Source organism: Ascaphus truei, chromosome 1 (assembly GCF_040206685.1).
Source record: "Ascaphus truei isolate aAscTru1 chromosome 1, aAscTru1.hap1, whole genome shotgun sequence".
NCBI lineage: Eukaryota > Metazoa > Chordata > Amphibia > Anura > Ascaphidae > Ascaphus > Ascaphus truei.
Window position 1 is genome coordinate 105,479,861 of NC_134483.1, and position 15,303 is coordinate 105,495,163.

At 43.9% G+C, this 15,303-nt stretch overlaps 1 protein-coding gene across 5 annotated transcripts in view; it reads left to right on the top strand.

Moving 5' to 3' along the window:
* Window positions 1-15,303, top strand: part of ADGRV1 (adhesion G protein-coupled receptor V1) — a 527,599-nt gene that overhangs the window by 40,952 nt on the left and 471,344 nt on the right. For all 5 annotated transcript variants that reach the window (XM_075593091.1, XM_075593079.1, XM_075593082.1 and 2 more), the window contains exons 3-4: window positions 3,263-3,412; window positions 4,487-4,582. In XM_075593091.1, the coding sequence (XP_075449206.1) occupies window positions 3,263-3,412; window positions 4,487-4,582 (246 nt within the window). The remainder of the gene's footprint in view (window positions 1-3,262; window positions 3,413-4,486; window positions 4,583-15,303) is intronic.

The following is a 15,303-nucleotide window of genomic DNA, read 5'->3' on the forward strand; positions in this document are numbered from 1 at the left end:
ATACTGAACAGTGAGAAGTCATAAGAACCCTTACAGCTCACTGAAATGAATGGTCCATAAGGTACTTTACAGCTTAGCATTATTGAGTAAATGGAGCTCATAGTAACTCAGCCAGGGACCTGGGGTCTCCTATCTTACATTCTAATGCGTCAAAGGGCAGTCCTCATAAATAATGCAGAGCTGTATTCACTGCTAATAAATGCAGATATCATAGTTTCACTTCATTGTTTCTCAAAGGGCATTTTTAAGAATTTTATCTTGGTCTTTTTATGTTCAGTCAATCTACTATATATTTCTGAAAGTGTCCTATGTGTCCGGGTCTGTATGTGTCTCCCTGTGTCCCTCCCTGTGTCCCTAGCGGCAATCTCATTGGCTCCCTTGGCCCGCCCCCGCACACCTCTCATTGGCCGGACACACACATACACTCACACAGAGATACACACACACACACACACACACACACACACACACACACACACACACACACACACACACACACACACACACACACACACACACACACACACACACACACACACACACGGAGACACACAGGCAGGACACTGAGACACACACAAAGATACACACACACTGAGACACACACAGATACACACACACACACACACTGAGATACACAGACAGGACACACATATACAGACAGGACACACGCACACTGAGATACACACAAAGATACACACACACACACAAAGATACACACACACACACACACTGAGATACACAGGCAGGACACAGATAGACAGACAGGACACACACACACACACCCTCCCCCCCCCTCTGTCCGTCCCCCCCCATCACGTGCGCCGCCCTGCACCGGCTCCAGACGGAGGGGAAGCGCGGCCCTCCAACCCCAGCTGCTCCCTTACCTCCCCAGCGCTACCTCCCACTCAGGTAAGTCACACCACTGCCAGTAACTCTCCTATTTCAGGCGCGGAGCCTCGCGCCTCAGGCCCACACAGGAACACACAGGGCACTTCCTGCCGCCGCCTGCACGCCTCACTCAGCTGGGCGGCACATCGGGGGAAAGCGGGCGCCGGGGGAGGGGGGGGGGAGCGCGAGTCACGAGGAATGGGGGGCGGGCAAGTCACGGGGAACGGGGGAGGGCGAGCCGCAAATCACGGGGAACGGGGGGGGGGGGGGGGGGGCGAGCCGCGAGTCACGGGGAACGGGGGGGGGGGGGGGCGACTCACGGGGAACGACCACCCGCCGAACCAGCAGGGGGACGGACGCCCGGAGGGGGGGGGCATGCACATACATAAATTATGACAATACATATGCCCACTGCTCTTCCCTTCCCCTTCTCCCCTTCCCCCCCCCCCTCCCCCACTCACCTTTCCCCCCCCCTTTCCCCTCCCCATTCCCCTTTCCCCCCCCATTCCCCTTTCTCCCCCCCATTCCCCTTTCTCCCCCCACTCCCCTTTCTCCCCCCCCGCTCCCCTTTCTCCCCCCCGCTCCCCTTAATCCCCCCCCGCTCCCCTTTCTCCCCCCCTGCTCCCCTTTCCCCCCCCCCGCTCCCCTTTCCCCCACCCGCTCCCTTTTCCCCCCCCGCTCCCTTTTCCCCCGCCCTTCCGCTCCTGTTTTCCCCCCACCCTCCGAGCTCCCTTTTTCCCCCCGCCCTCCGCTCCCTTTTTCCCCCCGCCCTCCGCTCTCCCTTTTCCCCCGCCCTCCGCTCCCCTTTTTCGCCCCGCCCTCGCACCCTTTCCCCCCGCCCTCCCTCTTCCCGCATCCCTCTCCTCCCTTTTTTCCCCCGCCCTCCGCTCCCCTTTTTTCCCCCGCCCGCCTCCGCTCCCTTTTTTCCCCGCCCTCCTGCTCGCCCTTTTCCCCCCTCGCTCCCCTTTCCCCCGCCCTCCGCTTCCCCCTTTCCCGCCTGCTCCCTTTCCCCCGCCCTCCGCTCCCCTTTCCCCCCGCCCTCCGCTCCCCTTTCCCCCGCCCTCCGCTCCCCTTTCCCCCCGCCCTCCGCTCCCCTTTCCCCCGCCCTCCGCTCCCCTTTCCCCCCGCCCTCCGCTCCCCTTTCCCCCCCCCCCCCTCCGCTCCCCTTTCCCCCCCCCTCCGCTCCCCTTTCCCCCCCCCTCCGCTCCCCTTTCCCCCCCCCCCTCCGCTCCCCTTTCCCCCCCCCCTCCGCTCCCCTTTCCCCCCCCTCCGCTCCCCTTTCCCCCCCCTCCGCTCCCCTTTCCCCCCCTCCGCTCCCCTTTCCCCCCCTCCGCACCCCTTTCCCATTCCCCTTTCCCCCCCATCCCCCCCATTCCCCTTTCCCCCCCATCCCCCCCATTCCCCTTTCCCCCCCATCCCCCCCATTCCCCTTTCTCCCCCCCATTCCCCTTACCCCCCCATTCCCATTTCCCCCCCACTCCCCTTTCTCCCCGCCCACTCCCCTTTCTCCCCCCCACTCCCCTTTCTCCCCCCCCACTCCCCTTTCTCCCCCCCCCACTCCCCTTTCTCCCCCCCCGCTCTCCTTTCTCCCCCCCCGCTCCCCTTTCTCCCCCCCCCGCTCCCCTTTCTCCCCCCCGCTCCCCTTTCTCCCCCCCGCTCCCCTTTCCCCCCCCGCTCCCCCTTTCCCCCCGCCCTCTGCTCCCCTTTCCCCCCGCCCTCCGCTCCCTTTTCCCCCGCCCTCCGCTCCCCTTTTCCCCCGCCCTCCGCTCCCCTTTCCCCCCGCCCTCCGCTCCCCTTTCCCCCCGCCCTCCGCTCCCCTTTCCCCCCGCCCTCCGCTCCTCTTTCCCCCCGCCCTCCGCTCCCCTTTCCCCCCGCCCTCCGCTCCCCTTTCCCCCCGCCAACATCACTGACCCACCACCTCACACCCTAGCAGGACCCCCACTCACAGACAGCACTCACAACCCACGCGCCACCCGCCGCCTCACACCCTAGCAGGACACACGCCTCACATTTTTACATCTGTTATGTCACCAAAATATACATTGTACTGTGGTGTGTTTACAATAAACCATTTTTAAACAACATCGTATTACATTTTATTCCATCTTTGTTTTCAATATTATTATCCAACCTTTACAACAAATAGTCATCTATTGTTCCACGATTTATAAATAATACTACCTATTACGCATTTACATCCCGGGCAACGCCGGGTCTCTCAGCTAGTTTAAAATAAAATCCAGTTTAACCATGGATGACAATTTTGATCCAGTGCATAATTGGTTAAATGATCTGCATTTTTTTTAAAATATCCAGCACCTAGGCCAGAATACCACAAATAACATATAGTAGTGATTGTTTCTCATTGTTTTAGCTGGAAGGAGAAAACACAGGAGACTTTGTGGAAACGGTAACTGCCACTTTCATACCAGACAGTGAAACAAATCGAACTGTCTATATATCATTGTGTGATGATGACTTTCCAGAGGCAGATGAGACATTCCATTTTCTCTTAATATTACAGGTAAGAAAATAGGATCAATGTAAGTGTATGTAACCTAACAGAATAGAAATAAACTATTAACTTACCTACAGTAGTAACAAAGGAGGGAGAGGAAGTAGGTGGTAGGATACCATTTATTGGACCAACAAGTAGTTGATATGTAACAAACTTTAGAACCTCTCAATGTCCACTTAACTACAGAATTAATTTTATATAGTAACTGAATGTTCACCCCATATTACATAACGCCCTCGTGCTGATTTAGAGTGATTTACGTTTTTTAATTAATACATTTACAATTAAGGTTATGTTTAATAAACTTTGAATTTACACCGATAATATTTAAATTGTTAAAAACACTGTGCAACTTTGCATTTATTTTGTATCTGTGTAGTTAAATATTTGATTGACTGGCCATACCTTCAATATTAGGAGTAAAACAATAAGGTTTCTCTTATCCACATGGTCACATACAGCATACTGTATATCCTGAAAAAACAGAAACACAATATTCCTAAATAAATTGGCACAATATTTTATCATCAAATAGCATGACAGAGTGTTCTCAATAAATTACCATGATTTAGCTACCCAGCTGCTGCTTTTCACTGCTACCACCAAGTCATTTTTAATATAGGTCCTTTGTCAGATTATTTTCTCACCACCCTTGCACAGAGTACCCTATGTACTATTGATACCATCATGGGAGGCATTATGCACAATGCAAACCGTTTCACTCAATTACTGTGACCTACAGATGCGTAAAAAAGGCAGCACTTTAGACCCCATGTTGTGCACAATGGTAGAAAAGCTTAATTTTCCAAGAACGCTGAATGTTTCATACCGTTTTCCTTATTGCTATGGTGTCATTCATAGAATGTCAAACTATGATTAATGGTCTTCAAAGTCTGATTCAAGCACATGTCTAGCCAGCAAGCTGACTGTAACTTCATACTATTTGCATAGAGTGGCTTGGTCTGTTTAAGTCATTTAGAGTGTTTTTTGCACTTTTGTAAACATACCCGATTGAATCAGAAGTGAGAAACATACTTTATACTTAGATTTACATACTGTGACTTTTCCTATTGTTTTCAGAATCCGCCATTAAACACAAAACTGGGATTAGCACACGTTGCAACGGTCACTGTGTTATCGAACGACAATGCCTTTGGAATCATATCTTTCAATATGGTAGGATTTTTATTTCCTTTCATTTTTCTTGATGTGATTAGTAATAGCGCTTCCACAATCTCCTCACATTGCAATGTAAATGTAATGTATTCATCCGAGCTTCGATACGTAGCCTCCTATTAAGTAGTTTGAGCTTTCTTGTTGTGTTTGGGGCCCAGTGTAAAAAGCCTTCTTTAAATTGACTTTTAATGGTTGTAAATCTTATAAAGAGGTAGCTGACGTGTGGGGCAGATTCTCAAGCTGTGAGAGCGCCTATCCGGGCGGTCTGACACGGAAGTGACTTCAATGAGGCTTCTGTGTCAGACTGCACAGATCAGTGTCTCAGAGTTTATAGAATATGCCCCATAGTGTGGCGTTATGTATGGAGTTTATAGAATATGCCCCATAGTGTGGGGTTATGTATGGAGCTTATAGAATATGCCCCATAGTGTGGGGTTATGTATGGAACTTATAGAATATGCCCCATAGTGTGGGGTTATGTATGGAGCTTATAGAATATGCCCCATAGTGTGGCGTTATGTATGGAACTTATAGAATATGCCCCATAGTGTGGGGTTTTGTATGGAGCTTATAGAATATGCCCATAGTGTGGCGTTATGTATGGAGTTTATAGAATGTGCCCCATAGTGTGGCGTTATGTATGGAGCTTATAGAATATGCCCCATAGTGTGGGGTTATGTATGGAGCTTATAGAATATGCCCCATAGTGTGGGTTTATGTATGGAGTTTATAGAATATGCCCCATAGTGTGGCGTTATATATGGAGCTTATAGAATATGCCCCATAGTGTGGGGTTATGTATGGAGCTTATAGAAAATGCCCCATAGTGTGGCGTTATGTATGGAGTTTATAGAATATGTCCCATAGTGTGGCGTTATGTATGGAGTTTATAGAATATGCCCCATAGTGTGGGGTTATGTATGGAGCTTATAGAATATGCCCCATAGTGTGGCGTTATGTATGGAGTTTATAGAATATGCCCCATAGTGTGGGGTTATGTATGAAGTTTATAGAATATGCCCCAGAGTGTGGCGTTATGTATGGAGCTTATAGAATATGCCCCATAGTGTGGCGTTATGTATGGAGTTTATAGAATATGCCCCATAGTGTGGGGTTATGTATGGAGCTTATAGAATATGCCCCATAGTGTGGCGTTATGTATGGAGTTTATAGAATATGCCCTATAGTGTGGGGTTATATATGGAGCTTATAGAATATGCCCCATAGTGTGGCGTTATGTATGGAGTTTATAGAATATGCCCCATAGTGTGGGGTTATGTATGGAGCTTATAGAATATGCCCCAGAGTGTGGCGTTATGTGTGGAGTTTATAGAATATGCCCCATAGTGTGTGGTTATGTATGGAGCTTATAGAATATGCCCCATAGTGTGGCATTATGTATGGATCTTATAGAATATGCCCCATAGTGTGGCGTTATGTATGGAGCTTTAAAAGTACTTTAAAAGAATCAGAATATGCGTCCAATGTATTTTTACTATACATATGATATATGGTTAACAGAAATGTTATTATCCTCTATTCTGTTTAAACCACATTAATTAAGGCACATTGGGGCAAAATAATTCCACCATATATATCAAAGAAAAAAGTCTAACTGAAATAAATAGGATTTTTTGTCTTTGAAACATATAAGTGCAGTTATTTTGCCTCCAAAATGCCCCAATTTTCCCTTGATACCTATTCCCAATACAGTATTAATTCATTTGTTTTAAAAAAACTTGCTCAAATTGTTCGCACCATTATTTTTATTTACTTCCCAACATTAATAATCTGATAACACATGCCTGTTAGCTCCTCATTTTAATTTGAAAGCTTTCAGCAATAACGGCAGAATGCCCTATAGAATTGCAAATAAAATGATAAGCTGTTGCCTAAATTATTTGAGTGGGAAATGGTTATTTTGTGATGATCAGAGGATTTGCTGGCCAATGTTTTTTTTTTAATTGGGTTAAGATTAGCACTATGAATTTCATGGGAATGTTGAGGTAAAACACACCAAAGAAACTAACTTGAATTAGCTATTCGTTTAAGGCAAGTGAGTGTTGCAGGCATCAAATGTTGTAACTGGTTTGGTCTGACTTTATTTACTGTATATCAGTTTGTGCAGTATAGTTTTTGTTTGGGGGCAGCGTTAATGAACTCTTCTCCTGTTTCAGTTAGGGCGTAAATGATATCATATCGTTGCTCTTTTCCTGGTATCATTCTTAATATCGGATGAAATAAGGAGGTTTTCAATGTTTTGAAACCACTTATTCTATCCTGGGCCCAATATAAATGTCCAATGTTGACAATGACGTCAGTGATAGATCAATAGATGGCACTTTAGAAAACTGCCACAACTTCTTGCAATGCTGTTTTATTGCATGTGATATGCAGATGACTATTAACCTCTTTGCTGCTAGCGGGAACTGCCTTTCTGGCAGCAAAGTAGTTCAATTGAAGGTACCAATGATGGGTAATGTGAATTGCTTCTTCATCTGGTTAGTATGGTAAGCATATATGGGTTATTTGTATACTGGTCTCTATGCATTAAACGAAATGTGGGGATGTGACGATTTGGAGACATGCAGGCTATCAGGCAGGTGAAATGTTTGTTTCCTTTACTAAGTGATTTTCTTAGACTTCTTAATTGGTTAGGGTTTTGCATAATCTGGCTGTCATTCCTTTTTACATTGTGATCAAGTTGTTCCCACCACATACACTGTACATTGCACAATTGTTTATATTATGGAGATTAAACTGGTTACATTTAATTCATCTCTGTCCCAAGTGAAATATTGTCGATTTTTCACATGTCATTGCGCACATATTAAAAGTAAACATGACAAGCACTTTATTGATGAACCTCAACATGAAGAATGTTGCAAAACAGCTGCAACTCCCATAGATCGAGGCAATCTATTCCATCACAAGGGCTACTAACAAGACAGTTCCATGGCAATACGTACCTAAGCAAGTTGTCTATGATAAATCGGCTATGGTAATTGGTCAATTATGTGTTAATTAGAAAGATCTTGAAAAGCTTGCCTGTTTGTAGCTCTCAATGGCTTAATTTAAGCACTCCTGTAATAGTAGGACCCATATCTTCATCAAAATTGATCTATGAGAGAAGAATAGTCTGCAGGACAAGACTGCTTAAGTTAGGACAGAATACTTGTGTGCATTGCAATAAATGTGCATTGCAAAGTACAGTAGCAATTTTCTCCACTAGTCCTTTTTGTATATGAACCAGACAGTCCCAACGTGGATCACTGCACTGCTTGTATATTCAGTTGATTTGTGATTCTAGAGAAATATTATATTTTAATAGGAGGGCATTTGTTTACTTCGAAAATTCCACTAGGTACAGTAGCTTCATGCATGTGATCCACTCAAGAGCAGTAGCATCATAGATCACAGTTACTGATTGCCTCAATGATTGCTGCTGAATATGCTGTTCCATGAAAGGTGTATATGATCTCCTGCAATAGCACATGAAGAATAAATAATGAAGTGGAATTGCTGCAACTACAGTATAAAAATATGGTATAGGCATTAATAAAATTATGAATGAAACTAATTTGAAGAGCTGTTGATTACTTGATTGATTGCTAGATTAGTAGTGTATTCCTAAACATTAATAGCTCAGGTATTTTAATACTTTAAGTGTGTGTCAGATCAGTGAATACAGAATATATGTTTTTGTTGTAAATTTGTAAACGTTTCTAATTTTGCAGCTATAAGAATGATCACATTCAAATTTTCTAACTATAGAATTGTTCTCTGCAATTCCCCTTGTTTCACTACTATTTGTTCATTTAGGTGCTGTCATGCTAGGAGGATATTGACAGTTTTCTGCCATAAGACACCTTCCTGCACTGGAAGGGTCTTTACAGCCTGTTCAATTTAATGAACTGTAAGTAGTCTTTTAAGGCAGGCCCCAGTGTCTTCTTGTGTGTTGGCTCACGCAGTGCGGTGGCGCGTCAGACAACAGGGGAAACAACACGATTGTGTTCCTTTGCGGCGACGCGGTCACGTGGTGCGCTGGGAGCCAATAGCAGGGCAGATAGCTTGGACCAATGGGAGCGCTTTGAGCTGCTGGGCTGTGCTTTGTGTTGTGCCTGACATCATAGCTGCGCCCCCCCGTCATGGCCACGCCCCTCCTTGGCTTTGGCCACACCAGGTCTGACATACACGTTTGGTTATATCCTTCCCCCAAAAAATCTTGCTGCCATAGATGCCTCTCCAATCCAAAAAGGAATGGGAAGCAATCACCACACCATCCACGCCTAAGAAATCAAGAAAACTTTTAAGATCCCTCAAAAATTGATATGTGGACAATAGTGACCTATCTAGATGAGAAAATAATAAACCTTTCACCTGCATTCTACAGTAACTTCCATGTTATCGTCTGCCAGTAGCACCAAACTTATTCTACTGTCACACAACTCACCGAGCAAGACCTACTTACCCTTTCCTGGTACATCTTGGATTGCCTAAGCAAAAACCAGAGCTGGTCTGCCATCACTGGCACAGTACCCAACCTGTAAACCTTAATTTGTACATATAATCAGTTTGCTCGCCTGCATTGCTGCAAAGAAGGGAAAAGTAAAAGCATCACTGAACAGTCTTGCCTCACATCCACTAGGGCATCCAGCAAAACAAGTATCAGCCCTTCGAGATTACTTCTTTCAACCAGATCAAAAATGTGGTGAACTTGGTTGACTAAAAAATACCACACAGAAAAGCGCTCAACTATTAAAACAAAAATGTGACTAAACTATGCTTACAGTGCAGGGTAGAACAGGATAGAAATATTCCTCAAAGGTGCCTCAGAGCTAAAAGCAAAAAGTTACTGCCAGTGAAGTGTGCATATGTGTGAGATAAAGGTATCCAGACAAGCAACAAGCCCAACTTAGGGCACCAATTGTTGCTGTTAACTCACGGTTTGTGGGGGAGCGGTGGCGCGGGAATCCGGTTGTCTACAGCTCGGGAATACTCGTTGCACCGCCAACCCCACTATGACTGAAAGTCAGGTGGGGCGGTCACCTGACCGGCGGTGTTTCCCCGTTGATCAGTGGGAGCTGCGTAGTAAGCTCCACGCCGGCTGAGCTCCTGATGTGTTCAGTGAAGCCGCCGTCTCCGGCGTGTGGGCGGCGTTTTCAAAAGCAGTCAGCTGATGCGCGCGTCTCCCCCCCGTGTAGGCAGTAACTCGGCGTGCAATCCTGCATAAGTGACAAGCAAGGTCCTCCAGCAGTCGCGGGAGATAAAGCGGAGCACAGCCACGAAAATAGCAGAGTACAGCGTAGATGGTGAATTCAAAAGTTTATTCAACAAACAGCTGATGGATCATCTGACGCGTTTCAGCCCTAGGGCCTTTGTCAAAGAATGATCCATCAGTACAAGGGAAACATATATATAGGCAGTGTTAACCAACATCACCTGCACAGGATAAACATCAGGTGGGGCGAGTAATCAACATCATGCCCAAGTGCTGGGAATAATAAAAGACGTTTAAAAACAATGCCAGGCAGTAATTGGAGAATGCACTAATCATAAATGTATCATATATTTCTAACAATAAGATAAATGCTATCTATGTATATGAATCAATAACTGGTTGTCTGGCCGAAAAATAAAAATGAATGATAAAAACAAAGATTATGAAAGTTAATGTTCTATAAAGAATAAAGAAATCTCTGAAAAGATGCATATATACACATGATTAGGATTGGCAAGATGTATATCAGTAAGTTAGTGTGTGGTTGTCAGGAGCTAATGTGTGAACAAAAGAAGGAAAAAAGAGAAAAGCAGAAATGGAAGAGAAGGGAAAGGAAGGGAAGGGGAATGGAAGGGGAGGGGGGGGAGGGGAGGGGGGGAGGAGAGGGGTGGTGGGAGGGGAGAGAGGGGTGGGGGGGGAAGGGGAAAAGAAGGGGGAGAAAAGGGAAAAAGAAAGAAAAATAAAGAAAAATAATGTAAACTGTAATAAAGAATATGTGTAAATTGATATATCCGAGTATTTGTCATATTAGTCATGTAAGAAATGTTGTAATTCCCAGTCTACATTGAGACCGTATGGTTGCAAGGTTTCTAGTTGGAAAATCCATTGCATTTCCATTTTAATTAATTTGTTAAGACGGTCTCCCCCTCTGATGTGTATGGGGATGTGGGTGATTCCAAAGAATCTAAAGTTCTTTAAACCTCCATTAACACATGTTGTAAAGTGTTTTGATACTGGGTAAAAAAGATCTTTGTTACGTATCAATCTAACATGTTCAGATATTCTAATGTATAATGGACGAATTGTTCTACCAACATATTTGGCTTTGCAGCCACACACAATTGCATACACCACATAACTCGTGTGACAATTTATAAACATTGGAATTCTATATTTGCTCATCTTGGATACTGTTGTTATTCGCTTGGTGGGTGTCGCATATTGGCAACACTTGCAAAATCCACATTTAAAGAACCCCTTAGGTATTGAGGTGATTGGTGTTTTATGTGGAGACTGAAAGAGGCTTTTGGAAAGTGATGTAGCCAAAGTGTTTGCTCTTCTGAATGCAAATCTTGGTTTTTTAACATATGGTTCCAGTTCTGGATGTAGCTTCAAAACATTCCAGTGTTTAGATACAATGTGTTGGATTTGTGGTGCTTGTCTACTAAATTTAGTTATTAACAAAGAGTTATCATCAAATGTATTTTTGGATAATGATACAGATTTCTTCTTTTTTAACAATGATAATCTATCTGCATGGTCAGCATAGGAAAAGGCCTGTTCAATGTCTGTATTAGAGTAACCTCTATCTGCAAATTTAAGACTTAAGTTTTTTGAGTGCGAAAGAAAATCTTTTTGATCAGAGCCTAATCGTTTATAGCGCATAAATTGCCCTTTAGGTATCCCACGGATCATAGATCGAGGATGGCAGCTCTTGGCATATAAATATGAATTACTTGAATGAGGTTTAGTATAGATATCGGTGGAGATTGGAGAGTCTGGATCACCATGGAGTGTCACATCTAAGAAATTAATGATTTGTGGATCAGTGTTGAATGTAAAATGTAAATTCAAATCATTATTATTTAAAGTGTCGATAAAAGTATGTAGAGTGTGAAGATCACCGTCCCAAATAAAAACCAAGTCGTCAATGTAGCGTTTGTAAAAAATAATATTAGAACGAAAAGTGTTAGTGTCACCAAAAATGTGAGTGCTCTCCCATAGACCCATAAAAAGATTGGCATATGAGGGCGCAAATGACGTCCCCATAGCCGTGCCCTGTGTCTGAAGATAAAAAAATGTGTCAAATAAAAAGTAATTGTGAGTTAATAAGAACCAAACAGAATTGTTAATGAAAGTGATTTGTGCCGTGGATAAAGAAGATAATTCTAAAAAGTGATAAATGGCTTTTAGGCCGTGTTCATGTGCAATAATAGTGTATACTGCACCGACACACTTTATTCGAGCAAATACCCAGTATGTACCTGGCAGATACCTGAATGCGCCGCTCCTCACCTCTGACAAGCCCCGTTGCGTTTGCCTTCCCAGCCTGGGTTCATGCGTGGCTGACGGGCGGCTGATCTGTTAAATGATAATGATTAGGATTTAATAGGCTGCAATGCTTCGCGTGTCTACCAGATGGCATAAATTCATGCATTGTAATGCAGTATATATATATATACTGTGCAGTATTGCAGCCAGCGGGAATAAAATGCTTCAATCCCTGCTTGGAAAATACCTCAATGCACTCGGGCAGAAAACAGTCACAAACCTCAATACACCCGGGTATACCCGAATTCGTGGGACTAGCCGAGCTCGAATAAAGTGTGTCGCCAGTGTAGTGATGTGACATCCATGGTGACCCACCTGTAACTCCTCTGCCAGACTATATTTTCAAGTTCATTAATCAATGCTGTAGTATCCTGTAAAAAGGATGGTAGTGACTGGACAATGGGCTGCAAAAAGTGATCAACATAGCGAGAGACACCATCTCCCAAAGATCCAATGCTAGAGACAATGGGTCTCCCCGGAGGGTTCTCTAGTGATTTGTGGATCTTTGGGAGATGGGGAAATATCGGTATGATGGGGAATTCACATTTTAGGTATTTTTTCTCCTTATTGCTAAGGACCTGTAAAACATCTCCAAGTTCAATCAGTGTTTCTAATTCCTCTAGGAACCTCTTGGTGGGATCAGATCTTAACCTGGTGTAAAAGGTTTTGTCATTCAGTAGTCTAATAGCTTCACTCCTGTATTTATTACTGGATTGAACAATAATGCCCCCCCCCCCCTTGTCTGCATTTTTTATCACAATAGATTTGTCATTTTTTAATAACTCTAAATCCACTTTCTCTTGTCTGGTTAAATTGTGTATTGAGTGTTTAGATCCTGGAAATGTAAAACCTTTTGCCAGGAGTCTTAAATCTCTATCAACCAGGCATTCAAAGGTGGATATGCATGACCCTTTAGAGCTATTAGGGATAAAGGATGACCTTGTTTTTAATCCAGAATCAATGTGACCAAAAAAGGGGGGGTCAATAGGGGTGTCTGTTTTACATTCTTCGTACAAAGTGTGCATGTCTGTATTGAAGGTGTGTTCCTTGAAGGTACACACATCTCCAATATGTAATGTATTATTAGACTTGGTTGGATCTAGATTCGAATCCCCTAATCCCTGACCCTTCCTAGAAAACAGTTTTTTTAAAGCTAGCTTGCGTGTATATTTTTGTAGATCTATAATTGTATTGAAGAGATCAAAATTTTCTTGTGGTGCAAAGTTTAAGCCCTTGTTCAAAAGAACCACTTGATGTGGGGTGAGTGGGGTGTCAGAGATATTTATGATGTTACTCAGAGAGGGATCTAAAAATATTTTTTCCTCTTGTTGTCTGAGCCTGATGTTTTCTCTGTTCTTTTTCCCCCTTCTGCACCCTTTCCGTTTTTTGATGGTACATGTTGTGTGTTAGAGGAGTTAGTATTGAATCTATCTTCTTTGTGACTGGAAATATATGTATTTTTGAAGTACCCATCATCAGAATCTCTATGGTCTTTGGTACTTTGTTTTGAAAAGGACACTGATGGTCTGTCCATATTGTCAGACGAATCTGTATCAAAACTAGACCTTCGTTCCGTGTATGGGGACTTCAAAATAGATCTGGTACCTGGTTTTTGATTATTTTGATCACTGTCAGTAGACATTTTGCGAGGTGTAGACTGGAACATTGCCCTAGACCTCTCAAAATCCCTATTTGAACCCAATCTTTCCCAGGAGTACACTTGGTTTCTCTCATAATCTGATTTGTCTCTAAAAAACTTTTCTTGTTTCTTAGAGACAACACCTTTTTCCATTTTTTCTATATTTTGTAGAAGGATTTTATCATTATGAGAGAAACGGTCCATTTCACAAAATGTATGTAATTCTTTTTTGAGAATTTCAATCTCTGTTGTAAGAGACTTTTTCTCTTTCACCTTATGTTGTACAATTAATTGCATTAAATCAGTTGAACAAGTGTCCAATATTTTCCTCCAGTTCAGTTCAAATTCTTTGTCTGGAAAGCCAAAAGAGGGCATTTTTTTCACCCGCAATCCTCTAGGGATTCGTTTGACCCTTAGATAGTTCTCCAAAGACGTTATGTCCCAAAAAATTCTAATGTCCTGGGTAAGTAGCTTTTCCAGTTTTACAAAGTGATCTATCAAATCTGTAGCATTGTCACATGTGATGTTAATAGATGATTCATCAAATAGATGTAAGGCTCTTTTAGACCTTTCGGAATTGTTTCCGCATTTATGCACATAACTTGTGTAAGTGTCACTGGTATGATCTTGTTCTTCCTCCATATTGTAATTTTTATTAAGTAGATCAGTCAGTATTCAGAGAAAATCTTAAAAAAAGTATATAAAAAGATGAAGTCAGCACTGTACTCTGATGATGATGTGGGTAAGTAATTAGAAGATATATATAAATGTCCCACTGATAGCTCGAACAACCTGTATTGTAGGCAGGGTAGAACAGGATAGAAATAATCCTCAAAGGTGCCTCAGAGCTAAAAGCAAAAAGTTACTGCCAGTGAAGTGTGCATATGTGTGAGATAAAGGTATCCAGACAAGCAACTAGCCCAACTTAGGGCACCAATTGTTGCTGTTAACTCACGGTTTGTGGGGGAGCGGTGGCGCGGGAATCCGGTTGTCTGCAGCTCGGGAATACTCGTTGCACCGCCAACCCCACTATGACTGAAAGTCAGGTGGGGCGGTCACCTGACCGGCGGTGTTTCCCCGTTGATCGGTGGGAGCTGCGTAGTAAGCTCCACGCCGGCTGAGCTCCTGATGTGTTCAGTGAAGCCGCCGTCTCCGGCGTGTGGGCGGCGTTTTCAAAAGCAGTCAGCTGATGCGCGCGTCTCCCCCCCCCCGTGTAGGCAGTAACTCGGCGTGCAATCCTGCATAAGTGACAAGCACGGTCCTCCAGCAGTCGCGGGAGATAAAGCGGAGCACAGCCACAAAAATAGCAGAGTACAGCGTAGATGGTGAATTCAAAAGTTTATTCAACAAACAGCTGATGGATCATCTGACGCGTTTCAGCCCTAGATTGATATGTAACAAAGATCTTTTTCACCCAGTATCAAAACACTTTACAACATGTGTTAATGGAGGTTTAAAGAACTCTAGATTCTTTGGAATCACCCACATCCCCATACACATCAGAGGGGGAGACCGTCTTAACAAATTAAA